This window comes from Gorilla gorilla, chromosome 10 (genome assembly GCF_029281585.2).
Source record: "Gorilla gorilla gorilla isolate KB3781 chromosome 10, NHGRI_mGorGor1-v2.1_pri, whole genome shotgun sequence".
NCBI classification, from domain to species: Eukaryota; Metazoa; Chordata; class Mammalia; order Primates; family Hominidae; genus Gorilla; species Gorilla gorilla.
Window position 1 is genome coordinate 48,116,416 of NC_073234.2, and position 25,969 is coordinate 48,142,384.

General features: G+C 55.8%; 1 protein-coding gene across 1 annotated transcript; it reads left to right on the forward strand.

Moving 5' to 3' along the window:
• The first annotated feature begins 1,623 nt into the window (after positions 1–1,623).
• RARG (retinoic acid receptor gamma) lies at positions 1,624–23,333 on the forward strand. The gene is given in 11 exon segments (XM_004053215.5): positions 1,624–1,884; positions 2,623–2,689; positions 6,150–6,475; positions 18,120–18,268; positions 18,480–18,621; positions 19,309–19,469; positions 19,680–19,856; positions 20,215–20,419; positions 20,672–20,830; positions 22,038–22,210; positions 22,212–23,333. Coding segments are annotated over 9 exon segments (1,377 nt in total). The 5' UTR covers positions 1,624–1,884; positions 2,623–2,689; positions 6,150–6,291; the 3' UTR covers positions 22,239–23,333.
• The last annotated feature ends 2,636 nt before the right edge of the window (positions 23,334–25,969 follow it).

Sequence of the window (25,969 nt, forward strand, 5' to 3'; positions counted from 1 at the left end):
CAGGAGCCCTGCCACACAGGCGGGGCACCATCCCACCCCAGCCTGGACGCCTGGGTCCAACTCCCTGACACCCGCCCCTCCCACACTGCTGAGAGCTGCTTCCAGGGTAACCAAGCAAAGTCAACAGCAGCTAGGCCACCTGGGGACGGGACCCTGGAGTACCTATTCCTAGCTCTTCCTTTCCCTGGAGTGAAAGGGAGGGCTTGTCTGCACCCCCATTGCCATCTCCCATTCCCAGAGGTAACCACAGCATGCCTCTTCTTTACCCCCCTCCTTCACCTGACTTTGGCTACCAAAAGCAGCCTTTCCCAGGAGGGAGGGCACCTGGCCCCCAAGGGGGAGCAAGGACAAAGCTAAGTAATTCCAGTACGGAAAATGTGACGTGACCCAGGAGTCTGTGTCCCAGGTCCTGGTCACCCTGCGAGCGTTGCTGGGGAAGGTACTTTGGGTATGTCTGTCCAGCCTATCAGCCTAGCTCAGACTCTCCCCTTCTCCTCTTTCTCCCTCCCAACTCCAGTCCCCATGGGAGTGTTTGGGATCCATGCACAGAGCTTGGACTGCAGACCCATTCTTTTCTCTCCCTCTGTCCTCAGTAGAATGGAGAGTGAAACCACTGGGTTCTCTCTCTAGGGTTGAGAGTCTGTCTATGTTGAAGCAGAGAATGCCCCCATCAGACACAGACACTGACTCTCGGCACTGGCATGCGTACGCGCGTGCACACACACACACACACACACACACACGCACACCCGGAGTCAACAGCATTCATGGCACATCTACCAGGCAGGCAGGCAGGCAGGCAGGCCGGTGCTGGCTAGGGCAGACACACACCCTCTGCCTGGGCTTTCTCTCTCACACCCAGCCCAAGGCTCCTCCCACTCCCAGCCACAGTTCCTCCTGCCCTCCTCTCCAGTCTCTCCCCTTCCAAATCCAGGCCTAAAGGTGGGGGACAACTGGCAGCCAGGGACCCAGGTGCCCTAACTCCTGGAGCTTACTCCAGGCAAGATGACAGGGAAGATGTCTGTGAGCCCTGGCCTCAGCACCCCCAGCAACAGCCACTAGTCAACCAGTTTGCTCCTGGGACCAAAGGACTGAGGTGGGCTAGGGGAAGGGAGAGGCTACTTGGATCTGCAGGTGAAGGCTGAGCAAAGAGTAAGGGCAGGAGCATCTATTCTAGATCTGGCATACTCCTGCCCGGCCAATCCAGCACTGGGAGGGAGTGGGTACCGCCCCATTGCCTACCCTGGGGAGGTGCCAGAGACTGGCCTCGCAAGAGTCACAGCCTGGCCACAGACAACTCAACTAGTCCCCCCAAAAGGCAGAAAGGAGAAAAGTGCCAGAGAGAAAAGGTTGGCATCACGGGGCCAGGACACTGACCTCCTCTGCCAGCCGTGCCCGGCCTCCCAGAGGATGGAGTCACGGAAGCCTAGCAAATGGGAGGGGCAGAGACCCAGGCGTCCCGGGCCGCCCCGCCCAGTCCCCCTCCCGCCCACCCATCCCTCCGCCCCCCAGCCCCAGGGCACAGAGGAGGGAGCCGGGCAGGGGCAGGCAGGGGAGGGAGGAGCGAGGGCGGGAGGAGGAGGAGGGAGTTGGGCAGGGAGGGAGGTGGGGGGGGGTGGGGAGGGAGAAAAAGAAAGAAAATATTTTCCGTGTCCCCGCCTGCAGAGTCAGTGTGCGGTTTGGGAGAAAATGTGTCGGATATTTTGGGGCGGTCACGTGGGCGGGCGGGCTCCGAGAGGCCCCGGGACAGTCCCAGCCTAGAGCCGTGCCCCCCCAGGAGCCCCCCAGTACGGCGAACCCCGGACATTGCGACGCTCCATCCAAGAGACTGCCCGACGCCGGGACCTCGGGGCTCCGCCGCCTCCCTTCCCCCTCCCACTCCAGGTGAGTCAGGCGGGGAAGCAGGCTCGCCCGCCCCGTCGCCTGGGTCCTCCGACGAGGCGGCTGGGGGAGGGGGCGCGGAGGAGCTGCACGGGCGAATGCCCTCCCGAGGCTGGCCAGGCTGGCCGCCGGGCTTGAGGGGGGCTTCTTGCCCCGACCCGGGCCAGTCCTACTGTGGGAAGGGAATGGGGAAGATTTTAACAGGCTGAGGATGGGCTGGGTCATCTGCCCTTCATTTTGGTGCATAGCAGAGGACAGCATTTGGGGAAGTCTTCAGCCAGGGGGCATTCCTCCTTATATTTTTGTGCTGGGAATGTGAGAGAAGACAGGGTTTCCTCTCGCGGGGAAAGACTACCACCCCCTTACCCCCCGGGCTCTGAGGGGTAGATTTGATGTTCCATGCTGGTCCAAGTTCCTCCCTCCCCAGTGGAATGGGAAAGCTTGGACATCAGAAGGCAAGGAAAACGTCCAGAGGCAAGTGAGCCTGGCCCTCCGCGTCCAGGAGTTCCGAAGGACTGGTGCATAGGATAGGGATCTGTGAACTTTCCTTGAAGCGCTGGATTCCCTCCCACACGTTCCCAGCCCAGGTGCGAGCCTTGGCTCCCTCCAGCCAGGTGGGGGGCACCTCTGGAGTATTCTTGAGGGAAGCCCAAATGGAACAAAGAAAGAGCAGGAAGACCGGGACAGGGACCCAGGAGTGCTGGTCCCAGAGTTCCACTGACGCTGCCTCTCTGTCTTTAGCAGCTACGGCCCAGTTCCTTCAACCTGACCCAGTATGTAGGAGCCAGTCTCTGCAGGCGGCCAGCCGGTAAGAAGATGCTTGGTTGTTAGTGGTGGTGGGGGCAGGGGAGCCTGAGTAGGAGGTCTTCAGGGCAAGAAACTGAGATGACTGTCCCGCTTTAGGGCTCTGGTCCTGGGAAGCTGGAATCCCAGTCCTCAAGTCTGAGGCTTCTGCCCTTAGGGTCAGATGCTGAGTTGGGGTCAAGGACCATAGCCAGCATCTCATATCCTTGAGGCAAGTAGAGAGAAGACAGGGGAGTGGGGGTAGTGTGTGCAGGGTGCCTGGAGCTTGGGTATCCCATATAGACAGACATACACACACACACACACACACGCGCGCGCGCGCACTGTGGCCTACAGCCTAGTAGGCAGCATGGGGCACGCCCCCCCACACCCCGGCACACCCCCACCCCTGGCTCAGAAAGCCACCTAACTGGCACCTCCAGTTCCCCCCTCTGCCCCACCCTGCCCATGCCCTCTGATGCCCACACACATTCCACTGGCATTGCCTGCCTGCCTCCTGGGCACTGCCCCTCCCTGGGGCTAGTAGGGTGGAGGGAGGGCACCTGGGGATGAGAGGTGGAGACTCAAGGGTCTGGACTCCCCCAGGGATGGCACAATGCCAAGGAAGCTTGGCCCACTGCTGCCTCCTGGGAAGCAGGCTGGGGGCCCAGGCTAGAGCAGAGGATGCCTGGGTTCTCTGCCCAGGCTGGAGATGGGGTCATGGAAAAAGGTGGTCGTGTTTATACAGAGGGGAGGGGGGCAGCGGGTGGAGAGTGGCCGACAAGAGCAGCTTTGTTCCAGGCTCTGGAGCGGGCAGGGCGACAGGGAAACACACCCCCCTCCATCCGGCAGCCCCCTTCATCCATGCCCTCCCCTCAACTCCACCTCAGCTCTAAGAGAAGCAGCTTTGTAAGAGCCCCTCTCCCCTAGTCCGTCATCCCCCCTGCCCCACCATTTGAGATGGCATCTTAGTAGAGGAAGAACGTTCTCTACTTTCCACGAGTCCCCCAAAGAACCAAGGCATCTGGGGCCTCAGTTTAGGACTTCCTTTTACTCTGCACTGCCTTCAATTCCTTAGTCCATTCCCCTACCCTGGGTTTAAGACCCTCCCCTTCTCTTCCCAGCCACGACAGAACCAAGGCTCAGAAATGGGAGGAATCTCTACCCCCTTCCTCTCTTCACTCAACTCCCAAGTCCCTTCTCTGAGGCAAAATAAGAGGAAGGCCAAGGACAACTCTCATTGGCTCACATGCAGCATCATTCCTTGGTGAGGATCAGGAGCTGAGCATCCCTCTGTGGGGACCCCCAACTGCCCTACCTGACTGTGTTTCCCATTGGTAGGTGAGAAGCAAAGACAAGGAGGGCTAAGGCAGAGAGCCCTGTTCCCAGTCTAAGCCAAGTCTGGGGAACATGGGGATGGGGGAGTCCTCTAGTAGCTTCTCACCCTTGTCATTGGAGGGGTTAATCCACCTGGAATGTGGCCTGGCCAGTTGAGCTGTGGCCCAGGGGCCTCAGGGGCCCCCAAACTCCTGGCTCCATCTGGGCTTAACTAGGGATGAGAACTTCGGAGGGGAATAGGAGAAGGAAAAGGAGAGGGACCCTGGAGGCTTGGAGCTCAGACTTTTAGGGCCTGCGAAGACACTGGGCTAAAGAGTTTGAGGGTGCTGGGTGTATGGGTGGTGCCATGGTGAGGGGCAGGGGATGCTTCATTCATAAGGGCTGAGTGAAATGTGATGGCATTGGGGTCTGGGTTCTTGTAACCTCCATGACAGTTTACCCTCAAAGGCTTGAAGGCCAAGGTAGAGGAGAGAAAGAAAAACAAGCAAAAACAAAAATAAAAACCAGAGGTATAAAGACTGAGAGCTATACATCCTAGAAGCAAATACTGATGGAAAGAAAGGTAGATATACCCATCCCCTACCTCTGGACCTGCCCACCCCATGGTCTCTCTGCATTTTAGTCTCTTGGCCCTTCTCTGCCCTTCATAGCAGTCTGTTATGGCTCTGACTGGTGGAGATACCCAGGCTGGGGTGACTTTTCCTCCCTAGCCCACTAACTGCCTAGAGAGGTGAGAAGTTCTGGGGCTCCTAGGAAAGCCAAACTTTTCCTTTGTCAGGGGATGAAGATAGGAACCACCTACTTAGCACTAGGATTCCCATCTCCTCTCTCTACCTCCTTCTCCTCCCCTTCCCCTGGGCTCAGGTTTAAACTCTTAGAGGGAAGCCTACTTTTGGGGGAGGAGAGGTTGCAGGGAGAACTTCCTAGAAACAAGGAGCCCAGGGATAAGAAAGAAAAGGAGGCAGAATGCCTGGGCGTGTCGCTCACGCCTGTAATCCCAGCACTTTGAGAGGCCAAGGCGGGCGGATCATCTGAGGTTGGGAGTTCGAGACCAGCCTGACCAACCTGGAGAAACCCCATCTCTACTAAAAATATAAACATTAGCTGTCTCAATGAAACAAAACAAAAAAAGAGAGAGAGAGAAAAGGAGGCAGAGAAGTAAAGTCAGCTGACCAAGAAGCAGCTCCTTGGCATCATACACTTGGCACAAGTGGGGGCTCCATCAACATCCTTAGATTTGAAGCAGTGGGTACAAGAGGGCTTAGAGGGTGAGGAAAAATTGGAGACAGGAAGAATTGGGAGGGGAAACTGGAAGAGGGAGTGTTGAGGAAAACAGAGAGGGAAGTGCTTACTGAAGCAGAGTATGGAGGAAAATAAGGTACAAAGAGAACTAATATGAGACATTTACATCACATTTCCTATGTGCCCTACATTATGCCAGACACTTGACATTGGTTAATTTATTTAGTCCTCACAATAACCATATGAGGTAGGCCCTATTATTAGTCCCAAGTGACGCATGAAGAAACTGAGGCACAGAGAGATTAAGTGACATGCCTGAAGTCCCACAGCTGGCAAGTGGTGGGGTACAGTCCAGGTAGTCTGGCTCTAGAGTCTGTCCCCCTAACCTTTGCCTTGTACTCCTCTCCAGAGAGCTGTAGGGCTCCCAGGTTATAACAGGGTTATGTTTGCCTTCTCCAGGATGGTAAAGAGTTTGAATCTGGGCTCCCCCACTTGCAGCCATGTGACCTTAAGCCAGTCACTTCACCTCAGTTTCCTCATACGTGAAATGAGAATCATAACTCCCAGTTCACAGGACTGATGTGAGGTTTAGGTCAAATGCTTAGCCCAGTTGTGGTGATTCATGATCACTTCCCAATCTAGGAGTTCTCTCCACCAGAAGTCCTCAGACCATCATTCACCTTGGCACCTCAGTTTAACCTTCCCTGGAGCTCCTCTGGAGAGTTTCTCAGAGCCTGCATAACCCCCTGCCGTGCCCTCTCTACCACACTGCAAGGGCTCTGAGCCAGGGCAGGATAAACTGTAGCAGCACAGAGGGAGAAGACTGCAACTGAGAGAGGGACATAGGGCTTGGAACCTCAGAGTGGTCATTCTCTCATCTCTCCTTTCTCTCTCTTTCTCCCTAGGACTTTTGGAGGCCCAGTGGGCAGGCCAGGCAGGGCGGGTACGGAGCCTCCCAGGCTGGGGCAGTGGGCATGGGCAGGGGCTGTGGCTGAAGACCTTGCCCGCCCACTGCAGACCCCAGGGGACTCTCACACCGCAGCTGCCATGGCCACCAATAAGGAGCGACTCTTTGCGGCTGGTGCCCTGGGGCCTGGATCTGGCTACCCAGGGGCAGGTTTCCCCTTCGCCTTCCCAGGGGCACTCAGGGGGTCTCCGCCTTTCGAGATGCTGAGCCCTAGCTTCCGGGGCCTGGGCCAGCCTGACCTCCCCAAGGAGATGGCCTCTCTGTGTGAGTCTCAGGGATCTTGGGGAATGAAGGCAAATGTTAACAAGAAGGCATCAGGAGGGTGGATGGTAAAAGAGTTGGCACCCCAGTTAGGAAGGCAGGCAGGGGACAGGCGTTTGGCCTAATGGAGTAGTAGTGAATAATGGAGGGTGGCAGTGGTGGTGAGGAAGGAATTTGGATGTGGACTCAATGGAAGTGTTTGCAAACGAGAGTTCTCCTGCTCAAAGAGGATAGGGAGGTAGCAGGCCTAAAACTTGGGGGGTGGGTATCTAAAACTGCCTCCTGGGTCAGTCAACTAGTAGAGGGGAATACCTTTGTGTGGGCAGCTGGGGGTGGGTCTGCTGCAGCGTGAATCTGCTGCTTGCTTGCAGTGGGGAGTTGGAGGGAGCCAAACTGGGAAGCAGAGGAGTCTGGGAGGCCAGTCACCTGGCTCTGTGATCAAGAGGTGAAATTGGGCTGGGTGCAGTGGCTTACGCCTGTAATCCCAGCACTTTGGGAGGCCAAGGTGGGTGGGTCACTTGAGGCCAGGAGTTCGAGACCAGCCTGGCCAACATGGTGAAACTCCCCCTCCGTTAAAAATGCAAAAATTAGCTGGGCGTAGTGGCGCACACTTGTAGTCCCAGCTACTTGGGAGGCTGAGGCACGAGAATTGCTTGAACACAGGAAGCAGAGGTTGCAGTGAGCCAAGATCTTGCCACTGCACCCCAGTCTGGGTGATAGAGTGAGAATCTGTCTAAAAAAAAAAAAAAAGAAAAAAAAAAAAAGAAAAGGGCTCACGCCTGTAATCCCAGCACTTTGGGAGGCCAAGGAGGGCGGATCACCTGAGGTCAGGAGTTCGAGACCAGCCTGACCAACATAGTGAAACCCCGTCTCTAAAATTACAAAAATTAGCCGGGTGTGGTGGCGTGTGCCTGTAATCCCAGCTACTTGGGAGGCTGAGGCAGGAGAATCGCTTGAACCTGGGAGGCAGAGGTTGCAGTGAGCTGAGATCGTGCCACTGCACTCCAGCCTGGGTGACAGAGCGAGACTCCATCTCAAAATATAAAAAATAAAAAAAGAAACCCCATCATTACTAAAAATACAAAAATTAGTGGGCGTGGTGGCGCATGCATGTAATCCCAGCTACTCAGGAGGCTGAGGGAGGAGAAGCGCTTGAACCCAGAAGCGAAGGTTGCAGTGAGCCAAGATCACGCCACTGCACTCTAGCCTGGGCGACAGAGCAAGATTCTGTCTGAGAGAGAGAGAAAAAAGGTGAAATTGCTTTGAATTACGTGGAGGCTGCAAAAAGGGGAAAGAAATCCTGTGCCAGGTCCCCAAAGATGTGTGGGGTCAGGAGACTGTGCTTCTTGGTTCTGGGGAGGATGGAAATGACTGCAAAGGAGGTAGCTTTTGTACCATAAGTAATCCAGAGAGGCAGAGGGGGTGTTCCAGAAGCATCCTCTCCTCCAGCAGTGTGGATCTGGGCTCCTCCTCTCCCTGCAGGTCTGGCATAGAGCCTGCATGCTGTGCAGATCCCTACTTGTTCCCCAGGCCTGCCCTCTTTGGGTTAAGCCTTTGAGTGCTGACAGCAGCCAAGGCTTGGGCCTCTCCTCTCCTCCTCCCTCTGGGACCCCTCTCCTCCCAGTTGGTAGTCATTCCTCCTGGCCAGGCCATTGCAGGTGGGGGTTCCAAGCTGGTTAAGAGAAGGCTTCAACTGGGGACAAGAGAAGGTGATTGAAGGGCAGGGGAAAGAGCAATTTCAGAGACAGAGTTGGAGAGAAAAAGACAAAAAGATAAACGCACATCCTTCATGGCTCCACAAGCGCAGAGACAGAGGTAGAAGAGAAGGCGCCCTGCTTCCAGGAGGGGGCACGCAGAGGGTTGTGTGTCTGTATGTGAAAGGGGTGACTAGGTTGGGCTGGCAGCTCCACTGGAAAGAGTGTGTTCATCGGAGAAGGGGTGAGTGTGTGGTGCCTCCAGACTTGATGCAGTTGTGTGTGCACAGCATCTCCCTGGGCCTCTGCTCATGTACAGAATTCCAGTGTGTGCAACAAAGAGTCAGTGTGAGGAGTGAGGAGGGATTTTGTAGTGCTGCTGACGCTGTGGCTGGCGTTTGGTGAAGCCTGCTGGTGGCATGTCTGTAGTCCAACAGGGGTTATTTGAGTGGCATGTAGGTGAACAAGAGAGCACAAAGTACCCTTTTTGGAAACTACAGCTGGGCTTCCCCAGACTTCATTTTCACCCCACGAATCTGTCCTAGGGACCTGGGGAAGTGGGAAGGAACCACCCTCCCCACATGAATGTACTTCTGGCAGAGAACCCTACAACTCAGCCTCTTGGGACTTGATTTTCCCAGGTTCTGGGAGAGGCAAGTAAAGGAGATGGAGTGGAGAGGGAGAGGAGAGAGAATCGTAGTGGGGATAATGCTAGAGCTAGTACCCAGTCCCCAGTGACGTCCCCCTTGCGCCCCTGTGCCATGGACACTGAGATCAAGGTCAGGGTTCAAAGTGAGATCAAGGTAGGGAAGTGGTCAGGCCGCGCTCCATCTTCGAAGGCCATGCTGAAGGAGGGGGCTGAAAGGAGAAATCCAAGGGAGGAGCCAGAGCCAGGGCAGGTAGCTGGGGAGGGTGCGGCCAGCCTGGAAGGACAGGCCTGGGCAGGGAGGTGGCAGGAGGAGGGAGGAGGGGAAGGCTTGGGGGTGGGTCGCTATGCGGCTTTAATGGGGGTGGGGCATGCAGCACCTAGTGGTAGCGGAGAGGAAGACATAGGGGAGAGGAAGAGATCCAGGAGTCTGGGAAACCTTCCAGAGTGGGAGAGTAGCAGAAGGATGAGAGAGTGTCCTCTCTCATTTCTCCGACCTGCTGTCCCTTTTTGGCTGGGAGCATCTAGTGGAGAGGGTTTAGAGGCTTAAATCTGATGCCAAAGGCATACTCACATTGAGTTTGTGCATCTCATCACCCTCTCCCTTATTCTATGGATGACACACACACATTCTCTCTCACACATAGACTAAGAGAGGTGGCCCTTGAAGAGGTCTGGCACTTCTCCCTGGGGCTGGCTCTTGGATCTTATTGCTGGGTCCCTGGCACCCTGGGGACATCCTTGTTGAGAACTGAAGTCTTGCTCTACTTCCTGGGGCTGTCTCGGGGTCTGAAGGGGGGTGAGACAGGCATCTCAGAACTGCCTGGTGGTGGAGGGGAGGCTCAGGGAGCACGTGCTGCTGAGGCAAGCACAGGCCTGTGCTCAAGGAAAGCAGAGGGGTGTGTGTACGTGTGTGTGTGTGCGTGTGTGTTCATGCATATGCATGAAACCTCAGGTGTCTGTGTCCCTATGTATCTCTATGTTTGTGAATCCTAGTGTGTTCTAGATTTGCTTTCTATAGGGAACAGAGTGTGATGAAAGAAAAGGGAAGCCTTGCCGTCCTCCCACCCCTGAGCAGATAGCTGTGGTCCTGATGACCTAGCCCAATTTGTCCTCTGAACCTGGTGATGCTGCCCTGGCCATGGGGCCACTGTCCCTGGGGCAAGGAGCCCAGACTTCACCACACTAAGTCACCACACATGGAGAAACTGAGGACAGGTTGGCACAGAGAAAGTCTTGCTTAAAAGAAACTGAAAAAGAGAGACTCACAGACAAGACAAGGGACAGCTACCCAGGCCCAAAGGTGCAGACACAGAGAAGCCAGGCACTGGGAGAAGCAAGGAGAACAAGCAGGCGGGTAAGGGCAGTGAGCAGGCGGCAGTGAGGCCTCCTCCAGGAAAAAACCCCAGTCGACTGCCTCTTTTCCCCTCCCCTCCCCGGTCTCTCCTCCTCCGGCACAGGCTCCAGCTCCAGGCCGACACAAACGGGGCTTTGATTGCAACAGGAAACCTCTTTGGCGGGGGGGGGGGGGGGGGGGGGGGGGGGGGGGGGGGGGGAGGGGGGCAGGGGGAGCCTGGCAAGCCGCCGCCGCCAGGGCCCAGGCTGCACCCCCTCTCCTGGCCCCCCCTACCCGGTCCCAGCCCCCATCCTGCCCAACGCGCCTCACATCCCTGCTTTGGGCCCCACTCTCATTCACACCTCCCTATTCTTCTGCTCTTCTGCTGCCCCCTCCTCCAGAGACCCCCTCCCATTGCCCTTCAGGTGGGACTCCTACCTCAGGACTTACCCTTCTGGCAGGGCCTGCTTTACTTTGAAATGCCCCCTTTTCAGCTTTTCGAGGGAGGGTTTTAGAAAAAAGGGAGAATTTAGCGTGAGGAATTCAGAGCCAGTTATCCTCAAGACCCATCCAGAAGGTGGCAAGGAGGGAAAGGCAGGGTGCATGAGGAGTTAGCTGTCCCTGCCCTGCCTCGCCCTGGCCAAACTCATCCTTGCCAGGGTGGCAGGGACCCTAAGGGGTGACCCCGAAAGGATCTGAGTGCTAATGGCTTTGTTAGTTGGGAAGGGGTACTCTCCTTTTTGCCTCTAGGACTATGCCTTTGTGGGGCTCTAGCTGGGAGGGGGGTATGCCCTGGTGGTGGGGATCATAGGGAAGGGGGTGAGTCAGGCAGCAGCCCCCCTTCATACTCCCACCAGGATGGTGGAGAACATCTGGTTCCCATGAAATGCTAGAAGGCTAATGGGTCTAATTGCTGCAATAAGGGCTGGGGAAACTTTGGGGAAAAGAGGGGGCACTAGATCCCCCATCCTCTTACCTTCTCCCCAAGGCTGTACTAAGTCTGTCTAGAATGGGGGGGTCAGGGTTGATGGGGAGGGCGGGCCTGACACCGTAATGCCTGGTCCTAAGGACCCCCTCCATGCAATGCCTGGGATGCACACACAGATGGGGGTGATGAGTGGGGTGCATCTGGTGAAGAGAAACGGGGGCTATTGAGGACTCATGGCTTCCTGGAGCCCTCCCCCAACTCCTCCTGTGCCCTCCTCCCAACCCCCCTCCCTGTGGCCTGGCCACTTCTGGTTCTAATTACCAACCAGGCAGGCCTGACTTAATTGGGACCTTTCAGATTTCTGAGGGGGAAGGGGGGTACTGACAGCTTGAAGTTGACTAATCAAGGCTCTTTACCTCTTGTTTTCGGGGTACTCCCTATTTTGCACTTAACTGTTTTTGTTGTTGTTTGCCGCTGGTCAGATTCTGATTCAGAAAGTTCTTTCTTTCTCTCTCTCTCTCTTTCTTTCTTTCTCCTTCTCCTTTCTTTCTCTTTCTTCCTTTTTCCTTCTTCTTTCTTTCTCTTTCTTTTCTTTCTTTTTCTCTTTCTTTCTTTCTTTCTTTTCTTTCTTTCTTCTTTTTGTGGGGTTCGGGTGACTGGATTCAGAAATGGGTATTTGGGGTTGGGGGAGGAGAAGGGAGTTTACACTGGGTTGGAAAGAGCAGTGCATTCCCTCTCCATCCCTGCTTCAAGCCCCCTAGTCAGCCTTGCCACCCCGAGGTTCCTCGCCATCCACAAGTCAGGCCTTTTCCCAGCCCCGGCAGCCCCCCGCCCCTCCCCCGCGCCCGCCATCCCTCGCCTACTCTGGCACCCCTTCCTGCCCTTTATTCTTCCAACAGGCGCCCCACTCCTGCAGCACCCCAGTGCGCCCCCCACCCGGTACAACAGATTCTTAGAAAAGCGCGCCCCGCCCTGGCCCAGCCACAGCAGCCTGGCGGGGGAAGGGCCGGGCCGGGCGCCGCTCCCGCTCCGCGGCGCTGCCCGTGTGAGCAGCGCTGACAGAGCCGGCTGGGCAGGCGGGCCGGGCGGCTCGGCGGCTGAGGGCGGGGCGCGGAGGAGGGGGCGGTTTCCGGGAGTCGCCGCTGCTGGCGCTGTCCGGGGCCAGGGTCCCCCCATTCGGCCCTGCCGGGCCAGGGCAAACTTCTGACGTGGCCAGCCCCCCGCCCACCTCACCCCCTTCTCCGCCGGGCGAGGGCGCTCAGTGCCGGAAGGGGCAACCCAGGGAACAGTGTTGCGGCCTTGGAGAGCTGAGGGGCACTAACCGAAGGGAGGGCAGTTATGCCTAGGCTAGAGGGTATTTAAAGACCCTGAGAACAGTCAGTGACCAGAAGCGCCCCTATTGCCGAGGGAGCCCTTGGCAGTGAGAAACTGGAGGAGGGGAGTTGGCCATCAGGGGCAGATTCATGGAGGCGCAGTTGGCACGGCAGGCACAGCTTAGGGGGTAGTTTTGTGCTCTAAAAGTGAAGTTATGTTCGAGAAAGGAGCATCGAGAGAGACGGTCGAGGCGCTTAGGGGGCGTCAGTTGCGGGATAAGGCTTCGGGGACTCGGAGGGAGGCGGCCCGGGCCGCGGCGGAGGGCGGACCGCTCGGGCTAGGAGGGGTAGACTCTGGCTGCGCTGGAGGGGGCGGGGGACTCCGCGGCAGTGCTGGAGACGGCCTGGGCGGGGTGGGGCGGGGCCGGGTCAGGAGGAGGTGAGCGCGCTCGGCCACCCGCCCCGAGGGGGGTTCCCAGAGAGTTCACGGCGGGAGCGCGCTCCGGCCCTAGGACCGCGGGTGGGGAGACGGGAAGGAAGGAGGAGGCAGCGCGCGCCGAGCCGCAGGAATGCACTTTTCGGCCCTGAAGCGGGTGCGCGGAGGGCGAGGGCGGAGCCAGGCCTGGGAATGAGAGGGGTGGAGGTAGTGCAGGTCCCGAGCCTCAGGAGAGCAGCTGCGCGCGGGGACCTCCACGTTCCCCTCTCCCCAGTCATCCTTAACACCCCTGTATTGACTAGTGTGAAAAAGGGAGAGTTTGGGGAGAGGGAAAACTCTGAAAGGAAATGCTTATGCTTGGTTCCTCCTCTCCTTCCTCCAACCCCGACCTGGGCACGCGCCTCAGTGCAAATGCATGCAAAGCCTATGAGCTGTGGAGAGTATGCCTGCAAGCATTCTCCCGAGCAAGGTGTGTTTGCACAAACGTGTGTGCACCTATGATTGTATATGCGTGCTCACATGTATGTGCACTCTTGCATATTTGCAAATTCTTGGTGCCTGATAAGATAAATGCATGCACAGATGTGTGTCTAAGCAAGCAAGCGCGCCGCGGAGCGAGTGTACGTTTGTGTATGTGTGCGCTCCACTCTCAGCTTTGCTCATCTCGGTGCCCGGCCCCCTTCGCTCTCCAAGCCCCACCCCCCACCCCTCCGGGCTTCGCTTTTAAAAAAGGTCTCCCCAGTGCTAGCTGCCGAAGCACCCAGATAGAGCTGGACGGAGGCTAAAGCGGCAGCCCCAGCTTCGCGCCCCGCCCAGTCCCTTTCCCCTGCTGGGGATCCCCCCTCTTCCCCGCCCACCCCTTACCCGCATGCAGCCCAGCGCCCTATGCTAGCCCTCCCCCTCCCCCCCTGCTGGAGCGGGGCGCCGCCGGGGGAGGAGGGGGAATCGGCTGCGGGTCCTTGGTGTTTCCAGCACCCAGCTTCCCTTCAAGCCGGGTCGCGATGTACGACTGTATGGAAACGTTTGCCCCGGGTCCGCGACGGCTGTACGGGGCGGCCGGGCCCGGGGCCGGCTTGCTGCGCAGAGCCACCGGCGGCTCCTGTTTCGCCGGACTTGAATCTTTTGCCTGGCCGCAACCCGCCAGCCTGCAATGTAGGTACCGGAGTCCGGGGCTGGGGTGTAGGGTGCAGGAGAGGCTGGGATTTACTCTTTCCGTGTGTAAAGAGTGGAACTGAGGTGCAAGGAGGAGCTTCTGGCCCTTTCTATGTAAGGTACTGGCCCTTTAAACGTGGGGGCCTCAGCGTCTCCTTTGCGTGTGTGCAGTAGTGTTTGGAGTGTGTGTGGTTTTTATGGTGGGTGTTTAGCTGGAACCTGTGGTTGATGCCACTCCAGAGTTCCTGGGGATAGGGAGAGACCGAGGTGTGTGGGTAGTTTGCACCTTCACGTCCGTGGCCCTGGAAGGATATGACACTCAGGACCGTGGGTGGCGTTTGTAAAGCCCATGTGGGAAGCTGGCAGTGTTAAAAATATCGTTTGCAGAGCGTGTGAATCCCTGGAGTGTGCAGCGCCTTGCCTAGGTGGTGTGGATGTGGGAGCAAGGGTCTCTCCACCAGTGTCGCCTGCGACAGCTGCCAGGTCCACATGGCCTATGAAGGGATGTTTGTGGCGTGAGGCCGGGAGGGCGTGTGCCCCTGCATGGCTGCGGGGGCGGTTTTGGAAAGTGCTGTGTTCGAGAGTGCATCCTGTGTGTTCTCATGCCGGGTGGAAAAGGTTGTGCACACAAGAGGGAGAAGGCTGAGTTCTGTACGCCACCCCCATATAAAAAAAGAAATGTTTGGAAACGTGTATGCGGTTATATGCAGAGATTACTTTTTCCTATGGCTCCAACACACACAACTTCAGCAGGAAGCGAAAAGTTTAAAGCAAAGTCTGTGTGTGTGGTGGGGGGTGGCCTGAAGTTGACAGCGGCAGGGCGAGTACCATTACTGGGTCCCCAAATATCTATCTTCCCCCTCCGTGAAATGGGAGATGCCAGGCCTGGGGCCCTGGAACCCCTCTCCAGAGCAGTAATAAAAAGCTGGGGACTGAGAGGCAGTAAAAATGAAGTCCAGATGAGAGGCGGCTTTGAAGCTTGGGCCGCAGTGCCTGGCGGGGGTGGGGTGTGGGGAGGGGCCAGGAGCGGAGCCTGGAACACCCCCCAAATTTACCCTGGGCTGGGATGTGCTCGCTGCCTGGGTGCGGACGGCCCGGGGATGAGGGGCTTGGGGGCACGCTGGGAAGAGTGGGAAGGGGCGGGCAGCGGGCGGGGCGGCGGGCGCTGGGGGAGTGCGCACGCCAGGTCACCAAGCCCCCGCCAACGCGCCTCGCTCCTTGGCACCAGGCAGCGCTGTTTACAAGTTCGGATTTTTTTTTTTTTTTTGGTTCCAGAGCAGAGCTGCTCAAATTTAACAACTGGGAAGCTGGAAGAGGGAGATGGCAAACCAGGAGACCGGACTTGACTTTACTTTTGGGTGGGGTGGGGGAAGAATTAAAAGTGTGTCATTTAAAGAACCGAGAAAGCATGGAACTATTGCTTTGCACCAAATCCCTGTGAATTCTTAACTTTCCTCTCATTGCCCAATAGGATGGGGAGTTGGGGTATGTTATATGTTGTGGAGGTGCTGAGATGGAAAGAATCTTTCAGGAAGGGCTTCTGGGGGCTGGGCAGAGACCCTGTCTTTTTTCAGGCCTATGGAAGAAGCCCTTTGGGCTTGACTGGCCCTAGGTTTTTGAGTTTTAATTGGGACCAATAATTTTGGCCTCTGGGATCCTGGTGGACACACAAAGCCAGCTTCAGGCCTGCCCGCACACACTTTCAGAGGGAAGGCTGCTTGGGGGGTGGAGGTGGGCTGGATGTGTGTGTGTGTGTGTGCCTGTTTGGAGGCTTTGGTGTCCTGGTGCTGCGTTGGCAGGCTGGGGTGTTTATCTGGTGGTAGAGCTGTTCCCTTGTGTGGCCAAGTGCTGGGTGTTGTGTGTCAGCCTTGTGACTGGTACATCTACCTCCACGGTGTAGCTGGAGTGAGTGTGTCTCTATTCTGGCTGTGTGTCTGTGCCAGAATCTAGTGAGGGTTCTAGGATCCCATTGTAATATGCCTGCTTTGGTGCCCTATGTGTTGTTAACCTGTGAGTGTGTGTGTCTCCAAGGAGGTGTGTGCTAGATTGTGAGTCCAGGCTGCTCAGCTCTGAGCCTCGCAGCTGGGAGCGTTTACAGCCGGTTATAAAGAGTTTGTTTGAAGCTCCGCACAGCCTGGTCAGGAATTTCCTCAATTTCAGCAATTTGGGCTTTAAAAGGAGAAAACCCCAGAGCCCACCCCCATCCTCCCCAGTAGGGGCCCCTGCCTAACCCAGGAGCTGCATCCCAATGGTGGGGTCTAAGCCCGAGTCTGGGGAGGGGACCTGATTGGAGTAGACCCAGTTAGCTTTCTGGGGCCTTGACCTCGCAGATTGACCTCGGAGCCACTAGGCTGCACTTTAGGGTTCAGGGGGTGGGGATGTGACAGTATCACTTAGATGGGAAAAGTTGCCCCCGGGCCTGTCTCCCTAAGGCCCCCAGTCTTATAATTGGCTGGCACTGCCCCATGCCAGTCTGACCGCACCCAGGCCCTTGCGCAAGAGAGGAAATGAGGCAGCGCTCTGCGGGCAGGGAGGGCGTCAGTGCCAGAGTGAGCACCACCCCACGCACAGGCCTTGGGCAGAACACGTGCCCTTGGAGGACACAGTGGTGGGTCTGAGGAGTGAGGAGAGGTTGGGAAAGGCATTCCAGCCCTCCTCACATCTCTCAGCACCAGCCCCTCCTGGAGCCCCCGTCCCTAGTCTTGAATAGACTCCAGGCACCCTTCTTTCCCCCCTCTCCTCTCTCCTTTTTCTTTGGGTAATCTCACTCTGGCAGGATTCTTATGCTAATTGATTGTATGTGTGTTGGGGGTGGGTAGGGCTTCCCTCCTGTGGGGTGGGTGGAGCTAGCATGGAACCCTGGCATCCTGGGCATTCCTTCCGCCCTTCTGGCTGCGTTGGGGCGGGCTTCTGACCAGGTGGGCTGCAGAGGGTTAGAAGGGAGAAGGTGTTCATGAGGTGGGTGAGTGGGACACACCTTAGGGAGGGTCTTAGGAATTTTTTTGCATTAACTTGGGCCCTCCAGGTTTGGGCAACAGGTCCTACAGGTTGAATAATTTACAAATTTTCCGAGCCTCTGAAGACCAACCACACACGAGCGCACACACACACACACACACACCCAGCAGCCTTTTGAACAGAGCAGAGCATGTCCTCCCCATACTGTGGGGCTGAGACCCCTTTTGAGCTGCGATTGGGTATTTTCAGAGTGAAGACATAAGCTCAGAGAGGGTCCAGAAACAGGTTCCCTCCCCCATCAGTCCTGTTTACCTACTGTCACCTGACTTCTCCAGTTTGCTACACCTCCAACGGCTTCCAGACCTGAGAAACTGAGCAAACACCTCAGTCTCTGCTTCCCCAGCTTCTCTGACTCACAGCCACTTGGATCTGCTGGTGGTGTGGCACTGAGCTGGTCACTTCCCCTCTCGTGGCCTCAGTTTCTTCAGGCGTGAACCAAGGCTGTGGTGCATCCTCTCACTCACTCCCCTGAGACCTTTGCCCCATTTGCTCCACTGTCTCTGATGGTTATTCAGGGGTGGTGTGAGAGAGAAGCCTGAGGAGTTATCCCCCCTGTACTACTGGAAAGGAAATGAGGTCCTGGTTTACCTGCTAAGCATCCCAGCAGGTCATTTGGCCAGTACCAGCTACAGGAAGCCTGTCATTGCCTACCTGCCCCCAGAGTTATTGCCCCACAGGGAGGACAGTGGGAAGTAGACTACCTGACAAAGATATACCAAAGAGACAGAGAGTGACTAGAGAGCTCAGAGCTGCAGGGCTTTAACCCTTCTACCCACCTCCTGGATAGTTAGGGAAACAGGCCCAGAGAAGTCAATTTCCAGAATGGCCTTGGTCTGGAATTTGGAGGATTAAACATGTCATACAGGGTGAGGGCTGGCATTCTTGTGAACAAGTTGGTTAGACTGTGGAGGGTAGAGGGTGAACTAGGGTCACAACAAGCTGTGGTAATAGTGGTCATTAAGAGGATTCTGACAGTGCTTACTGCTGGGACTAGTGCACTGTGGTAGTTATGGCTGTCACCGGTGGGCCAAGGAACAAATGCACATAGGGTGTGTGTGATGAGGAAGCCTGGAGGTCTGTGGGGTCCTTCTCCCCTGACCCTCACATCACTGCTTCCCTCCCAGCGGTGGAGACACAGAGCACCAGCTCAGAGGAGATGGTGCCCAGCTCGCCCTCACCCCCTCCGCCTCCTCGGGTCTACAAGCCATGCTTCGTGTGCAATGACAAGTCCTCTGGCTACCACTATGGGGTCAGCTCTTGTGAAGGCTGCAAGGTGTGTACGTGGTGGGGGTGGGCAGACGGGGGATCCAGTTACCCTAGTAAGATGAGAGACCAGGCACACAGATGCTGTGTCTGAGCAGCACCACTTTGCACATAGGTGGTTAATAGATTAGGTCAGGCCTGGGGCAACCTGCAAGGCCAGTGAGAGGCTGGTACTCCCAGCATTGTGCTTCAGAGGCCCTCTCTCTTTCCCTCAACTCCAGGGCTTCTTTCGCCGAAGCATCCAGAAGAACATGGTGTACACGTGTCACCGCGACAAAAACTGTATCATCAACAAGGTGACCAGGAATCGCTGCCAGTACTGCCGGCTACAGAAGTGCTTCGAAGTGGGCATGTCCAAGGAAGGTAGGTTGCCATCCTTGGCTTGGGCAGGAGCACTTCGGTCCTACCCTATGGCTGTGGCCCTCTTTCCTCTGGCCACTCCCACTTCCCTGACCTCTGAGACTTGGCCTGCCCTGGGGTGCTGCCTTCTCCCAGGCCAGTCTTATTTGATTAGCTCCATTCAACCAGGAGGCCCCACCATTTCCCATTCTCCCTCTTAGGGAGCTTGACTCTTCCTCTGAATGGGTGAATAAGTAGGGTCTCACATTCCCCCTGTTTCATGGGGGAAATGAAGCCAGTGGGCTTGCCAGTCCCTTTCCCTCCCCTGGACTGAGCCAGAGATGGATATGGGGTGGCTCCTCCTCTCCACCCCCCCCCTCGCCCCCATTGTGCTGCCAAGGCTATAAGTGGATATCCTGCCGCCTGCATATCCTGCCCCCCCTCCCCCAGCTCCTGCAGGGTGACAGGAAGGGCAGGATGGAGCCGAATGGCCTGGGGAAGGAGCAGGGGCTGCAGGCCCTGGGTGGGGCTGGGGAGAACCAGCCTGGGAATAGGAGCTAACATAGGTGATAGGGAAACTGAGGCAGTAATTACAGTGCCAGAGAATAGATATTCATGATGAGGACTGAGCACATTAAATTAGGGTGAGAGAGGACACCCAAAGGGAGGCTCTGAGGGTCCTGACTCTCTCCTTGCGCCTCCACCCACAAGCTGTGCGAAATGACCGGAACAAGAAGAAGAAAGAGGTGAAGGAAGAAGGGTCACCTGACAGCTATGAGCTGAGCCCTCAGTTGGAAGAGCTCATCACCAAGGTCAGCAAAGCCCATCAGGAGACTTTCCCCTCGCTCTGCCAGCTGGGCAAGTATACCACGGTGAGGAATGGGCAGAGCCCAGTGAGGGCAGGGCACTCTTCACTTTGGGGAATGGGGCTGGGTTGTGTTGGAGGCTATCATCGACTGGTGCTGAGGACAAGGAGGGCATCAGAATGCAGAGGAGAGAGCTTGGGATATTGGTAGGGAGAAGACAGCCCCCAGAGGTGGGCCTTAGCTTGCCTTCCAACCTTCTACCCCTCCCCTCTGCAGAACTCCAGTGCAGACCACCGCGTGCAGCTAGATCTGGGGCTGTGGGACAAGTTCAGTGAGCTGGCTACCAAGTGCATCATCAAGATCGTGGAGTTTGCCAAGCGGTTGCCTGGCTTTACAGGGCTCAGCATTGCTGACCAGATCACTCTGCTCAAGGCTGCCTGCCTAGATATCCTGGTAAGTTAGGCCCTGTGGGTCCTGCCACAGCCCGACCCACATATGGGACCCTCAACAATTCCTTGATCCATGCAAAGATTTCCTTACCCTGCACCCCCTGCCACACATGTGGGACTCCTCAGCTCTCTTTTCGTCTTAGCCTCTGCCCCTATGACCTGATCCTAGACTTTTGGATGCCCTGTGTCCTCCTGACTTCCCAGGACTACCCCTGCCAAGCCTCAGATCCTCCATCTCTGCCTTCTCCATGCCTGCTTCAGGTTGCACTCACTGGGGACCTAACCTCCTCACTTTCCACTCATTCCCTCTTTTCCCCATCCCCCAGAAACAGCACTAACCCTCCTCCACCCCCCACCTCCAGATGCTGCGTATCTGCACAAGGTACACCCCAGAGCAGGACACCATGACCTTCTCCGACGGGCTGACCCTGAACCGGACCCAGATGCACAATGCCGGCTTCGGGCCCCTCACAGACCTTGTCTTTGCCTTTGCTGGGCAGCTCCTGCCCCTGGAGATGGATGACACCGAGACAGGGCTGCTCAGCGCCATCTGCCTCATCTGCGGAGGTGCGGGGGCGCCCCCTGGCGTCTGCTCAGTGCTCGGTCTCCTTTCCCACCACTCCATGCGGGATCTGTCTGGGAGGGGGCGTGGAGGACCCAGTGGTCTCTTCTGCTGGTAATTCTTGCACCTGGCCCCATCCAGAGAGTTCTGAAACCCTGTACAGGCTTCCCAAAAGGCCGGTTGGGGATCAGCCATCTGTCACTGTGTCTTCCCCATCTCTTCCTTCCCCTCTCACTCCAGTATACTTGTCCCCATAGACCGCATGGACCTGGAGGAGCCCGAAAAAGTGGACAAGCTGCAGGAGCCACTGCTGGAAGCCCTGAGGCTGTACGCCCGGCGCCGGCGGCCCAGCCAGCCCTACATGTTCCCAAGGATGCTAATGAAAATCACCGACCTCCGGGGCATCAGCACTAAGGGTGAGTCATGAGCAGGTGTCCCCTCTCTGTCTTCCCAGGGCTGTTGGTCTCCCAGGTCGGACAGGAGGACACACAGAGACAAGAACAGAGTAGTTAAGAACCAGGCAATCTACACTGGAATCCTAGCTCTGCCACATAGTAGTGGGAGACTTTGGGCAAATTGCTTCTAAACCAGTACTGTCCAGTAGAACTTTCTGCAATGATGGGAATACAATAGTCATTAGCCACATGTGGCTATTAAGCATCAGAAATGTGACTACTGCAACTGCAGAATTGAATTTTTAATTCAGCACAATTCCAAGTATATATATATATATATATATATATATATATATATATATATATATTTAGAGACAAAGTCTTGGGCAAATTGCTTTACTTTTTTAATCTTGTTTGTAAACTGGGCTATTCTTCACGTACCTTGTAAGGCTGTCTTGAGGACTAAATTAGTTAATATACAGTGTAAAGCCAGGCACCATGGTGCACATCTGTAGTTCCAGCTACTCAGGAGGCTGAGGTAGAAAGATCAGTTGAAGCCAGAAGTTGGAAGCTGCAGTGAGCTATGATTGTACCTGTGAATAGCCACTGCAGTCCAGCCTGGGTAACCCAGCAAGACCCTGCCTCTAAAACAACAACAACAACAACACAACAAAAAAACCTGTAACATATACAGTGTACTTAGAATTGTGCTGAATTAAAAATTCCATTCTGCAGTTGCAGTAGTCACATTTCAGATTGCCACATGTGGCCAATGACTACTGTATTCCTATCATTGCAAAGTTCTATTGGACAGTCCAGGCTTAGAAGGATGTCTGGAACATAGTGTTTGATAAATATTAGCTGTTGTAATAAATGTTATTAAGAGAACAGGACTAGGAACAAGTGACAAGCTCTGGACATTCGAGAGTGGGGTACTTGGGGAGTGGGGTTGGAAGTTGTGTGCATTGCGCTCGCTGAAGAGACAGCCTGAAAGAATGGGATGAATGGGCAGCAAGCCTGGTAGAGAAGGCCAGGTAGAGGTTCCAGGCAGAGGAGTGGCACCCAGGAAGCCTAGTGAGAAGAGGATGAGCTGGGGACGGAGAGGTGGTGGGCCTGTGCTGGGCGCCCCCTAGGGGAGTCAGGGGCAGTTGAGAAAGGTTAGGGAGATGGCCTTAAGGGCCATGTGCCTCTGTCCTCCTGAGCCTCTCTCTTTCTCTCTCCATTGTAGGAGCTGAAAGGGCCATTACTCTGAAGATGGAGATTCCAGGCCCGATGCCTCCCTTAATCCGAGAGATGCTGGAGAACCCTGAAATGTTTGAGGATGACGCCTCGCAGCCTGGTCCCCACCCCAATGCCTCTAGCGAGGATGAGGTTCCTGGGGGCCAGGGCAAAGGGGGCCTGAAGTCCCCAGCCTGACCAGGGCCCCTGACCTCCCCGCTGTGGGGGTTGGGGCTCCAGGCAGCAGACTGACCATCTCCCAGACCGCCAGTGACTGGGGGAGGACCTGCTCTGCCCTCTCCCCACCCCTTCCAATGAGCTCCTTGTTTTTGCCAAAGTTTCTAGGGGTGCCTCTGTGTTCATCCCCTTCCTGATCTAACCGGCTCCCTCGCCAGTCCCGGGGGCCTGCCCTGCTCCCACCAGGAGAGAGGGCAGAGGGATGAGCCTGGGTTTGGACTCTAAAATCTCAGCACTGCCCCATGGGTCCTAGACTTCCCAGGGCAAGAGGAAGACCCTGCCATTCCACAGCCACTTCCTCTGCCAGGTGCTTGGCTCTCTGGGAGCAAACAGGAACACTAGAGACCAAAAAGGGGACAAAGGAGAAGGGCTGAGCCCACCTTCTTGCCCCTACCCTTGGTGCCTAATGCTGTGTGATGCACCTGCAGGGTGTGTGCTAGCCTCTGTGCCCCGTCGTTGTGCCAGGTCAAGGTGGGGGCAGGCTGGGCCCTGCATTTCTGGGGCAGGAACAGAGGGTGAAAGGGACAGATAGATGCAGGTCCATTCTGCACCTCTTGGCTCGGGTGCAGAGTTCACCCTGTGCCCTCCGTTATAAGTCCCTCCCCCAGCCCTGTCATGTGCCTTGGGCTCCTCCTGCCCTCCATCTCAGCCATCGGGGCAGGGACCCTCCTACACTACAGAGGGGCCAGGGGATCCCTCTCTCCCTAGTGCCTTCCACTCTTTACTCCCCAGAGCAGCTTGGCCCAGGGAGGGAGGGATGCTGCTTAGCTGATCCCGCCCTGACCCAGAGGAAGCCTCTATTTATTTATTAGCTTTTGTTTACACCGTGGAATTGACCCCTTCCTCCAGGGGTCTTGGGTGGGGGAGCCCAGGGCCCCTGTGACCCCTCCTTTCTTCCTCCAATCCCCAGTTTGTATTTAGCTGCCAAATAAGATTCCCATTGGCTCCCTGTGTTCTCCTGGGGGGTCAGGGTGCTGTCCCCTCCCCTCTGTTTACATCTCCCCTCTACCCCGCTGTATCGCATATTGCTGAGTTTTCTATTTTTGCAAAATAAAGTGATGGAAACTCATGGGATGTGGCTCCCTTTAGGAGGTGGTAGGGAAATGACCAGCTGACCTGGTGAGGGAGCTGAGTGAGGAGGGAAAGCTTGTAATTGATTGGACTTTGCAGCTTTCTTGGTAGAAGAAAACAGGATGAAATGTGCCTGGATTGTGGTGGGGACAGGATGGGGGAAAGGGAGCCCGTGGGGACTCACCCTGAGTGACCGGGTTTCCCACAACCACCAGGTGTGGGTTCAGAATCTCACTCTGTCGCCCATGCTGGAGTGCAGTGGTGTGATCTCGGCTTACTGTAACCTCCACTTCCCAGGTTCAAGCAATTCTCTTGCCTCAGCCTCCCGAGTAGCTGGAATTACAGGGGTGCACCACCACGCCTGGCTAATTTTTTTTATTTTTAGTAGAGACAGGTTTCGCCATGTTGGCCAGGCTGGTCTCAAACTCCTGACCTCAGGTGATCCGCCTGCCTTGGCCTCCCAAAGTGCTGGGATTACAGGCGTGAGCCACTGCGTCTAGCTTGGTGTGGGTTCTTATGTTGGATCCTGTGGATCTCTGGGAGGGCATGAATGGACTTCAGAGGTCTGTAAGCCTGTCTCCACCTCCAGTTATGCATATGTGCATATCTGCTCTTCTCTGGGGAAGGAGTCCATTGAAGTTTTATTTATCTTTTTGTTTTTTATTTTTTTTCTTGAGACGGAATTTCACTCTTGTTGCCCAGTCTGGAGTGCAGTGGTGTGATCTTGGCTCACTGCAACTTCTGCCTCCCGGGTTCAAGCGATTCTCCTGCCTCAGCCTCCCAAGTAGCTGGGATTACAGGGGCGCACCACCATGCTCAGCTAATTTTTGTATTTTTAGTAGAGATGGGGTTTCACCATGTTGGCTAGGCTGGTCTCGAACTCCTGACCTCAAGTGATCCACCTACTTCAGCCTCCCAAAGTGTTGGGATTACAGGCGTGAGCCACCATGCCTGCCCTGAAGTTTCATTTAGTTCTCATGAGGGCTCCTGGCCCCAGAAGAGAAGAACCCCGCATCTAAGCTACAGTGTTACTGTTTTACACCAGCCCCTCACCCAGGGAGCCCTCTGGCCTTCTGTCCCCAACCACCCTGCTATCACCTTATACCTTACTCCCCCCACCCTCTCTGTTCCCACTCTTCACCCCATGACCTCCACTCACCGCCACCTGCACTGTTACCTTCTCTCCGAATATCTGTCCTTGCTCCCACACGCCTTCCCTCTGCAACACGCCTTTGCAGTGCCTTTGGCCTCTACTGCTGCACCCTGTACTCTTCCCTTCACCCTCTGTGACTCCCCTCAAGCCCCGCCTCCGTGTCCTACCTTCCCTGGGACAGTGCCTTGCCTACCTTGTTCCTGGCTCTCTTCATTGGTGACCTGTGGATATGACAAAAAAGTTGAGGATGTGGGAGTAGGGGAGAGAAGAGTGGAGGGCGGAAAGCAGAAGAAGAAAGTGAAAGAAGCTCTAGAGGAAACCACAGGGCCTGTGGGGAAGGAGGGTCATTGCCGTGGTAACCCCTGGTTGTGGGGGAAGGGTATAGGTCCTGGCTATCCCATAGCCTGAGGCCAGCCAAGCCCACCCAGAGAAAGAGCCCCTCCTCTCCAATTGTCCCCTCCTAGCAGCTACACCTCTGCAATCCATCTGACATTTATTGAGCACCTACTATAAGATGGGCACTTGGCTAGGTGTGGTGGCTCCAGCAGTGAAGCCTCGTAGAGCCAGTCCCTGCCTACAAGGAATGCTCCTTCTGGTAGGGGAGATCGACCTGTGAACACAGACCTCATGTCTAGTTCCCTCTCAAAGCTCTTAGTGACCTGTATGGGCCAGGAGCAAATCCCATTAATATTTTCCTGCTCTCCCTACGGGCTTCATCCTTGCCTTGGCGTCAGCTGTTGTTCCTTCACTCTCTGCTTCTCCCAGTTCACCTCCTCCACCCCTTTCCCAGGATCCACTACTGTGTTGGCTCCTGGCCCCCCAATCACATGCTCTGAGCCTGGCCCTATGCCTCTCTCTTCCAAGTTTCCAGTTGTCTGGACCTTGAATTTCTCAAAGCCTCTTCACTTCTCACCTCTGCTACTTCTCATCCCTACTAATTCTCTTATCAAGCCCTTACTTAGTATGTGCCAGGTAGTCTTGTAGGCAATTGATATGAATTATCTCTTTTAATTCTCACGACAATCCTGTGAGTCTTGCTGGACAGATGAGAAAACAGCTGCAGGCAGGTTTAAGTAACTCAGCTAAGCTCCTTACTACTAGTAAGTAGTAGAGCCAGGATTTGAACTCTAGCAACTTGGCTCCAGAGCCTATGTAGTCAAGCACACTAATATAATGTATACTGGGTTTTCAACATGAACAAGTCTGTAATTTCTGGCCTCTCTACAGTACTTACTGCCCCTATTCCCTACAATCATGTTCCTTCCTATATAAATAAATGGAGAGATCATGAATTTTGGAGGCAGGCAGACCTGGATTTAAATCCCAGACCAGCCGAGTGTGCCTGTAATCCCAGCTACTCAGGAGGCCAAAGTGGGAGGATTGCTTGAGTCCAGGAGTTACAGACCAGCCTGGGCAACACAGCAAGACCCTGTCTCAAAAATAAAAAACAGGCTGGGCATGGTGGCCCACACCTGTAATCC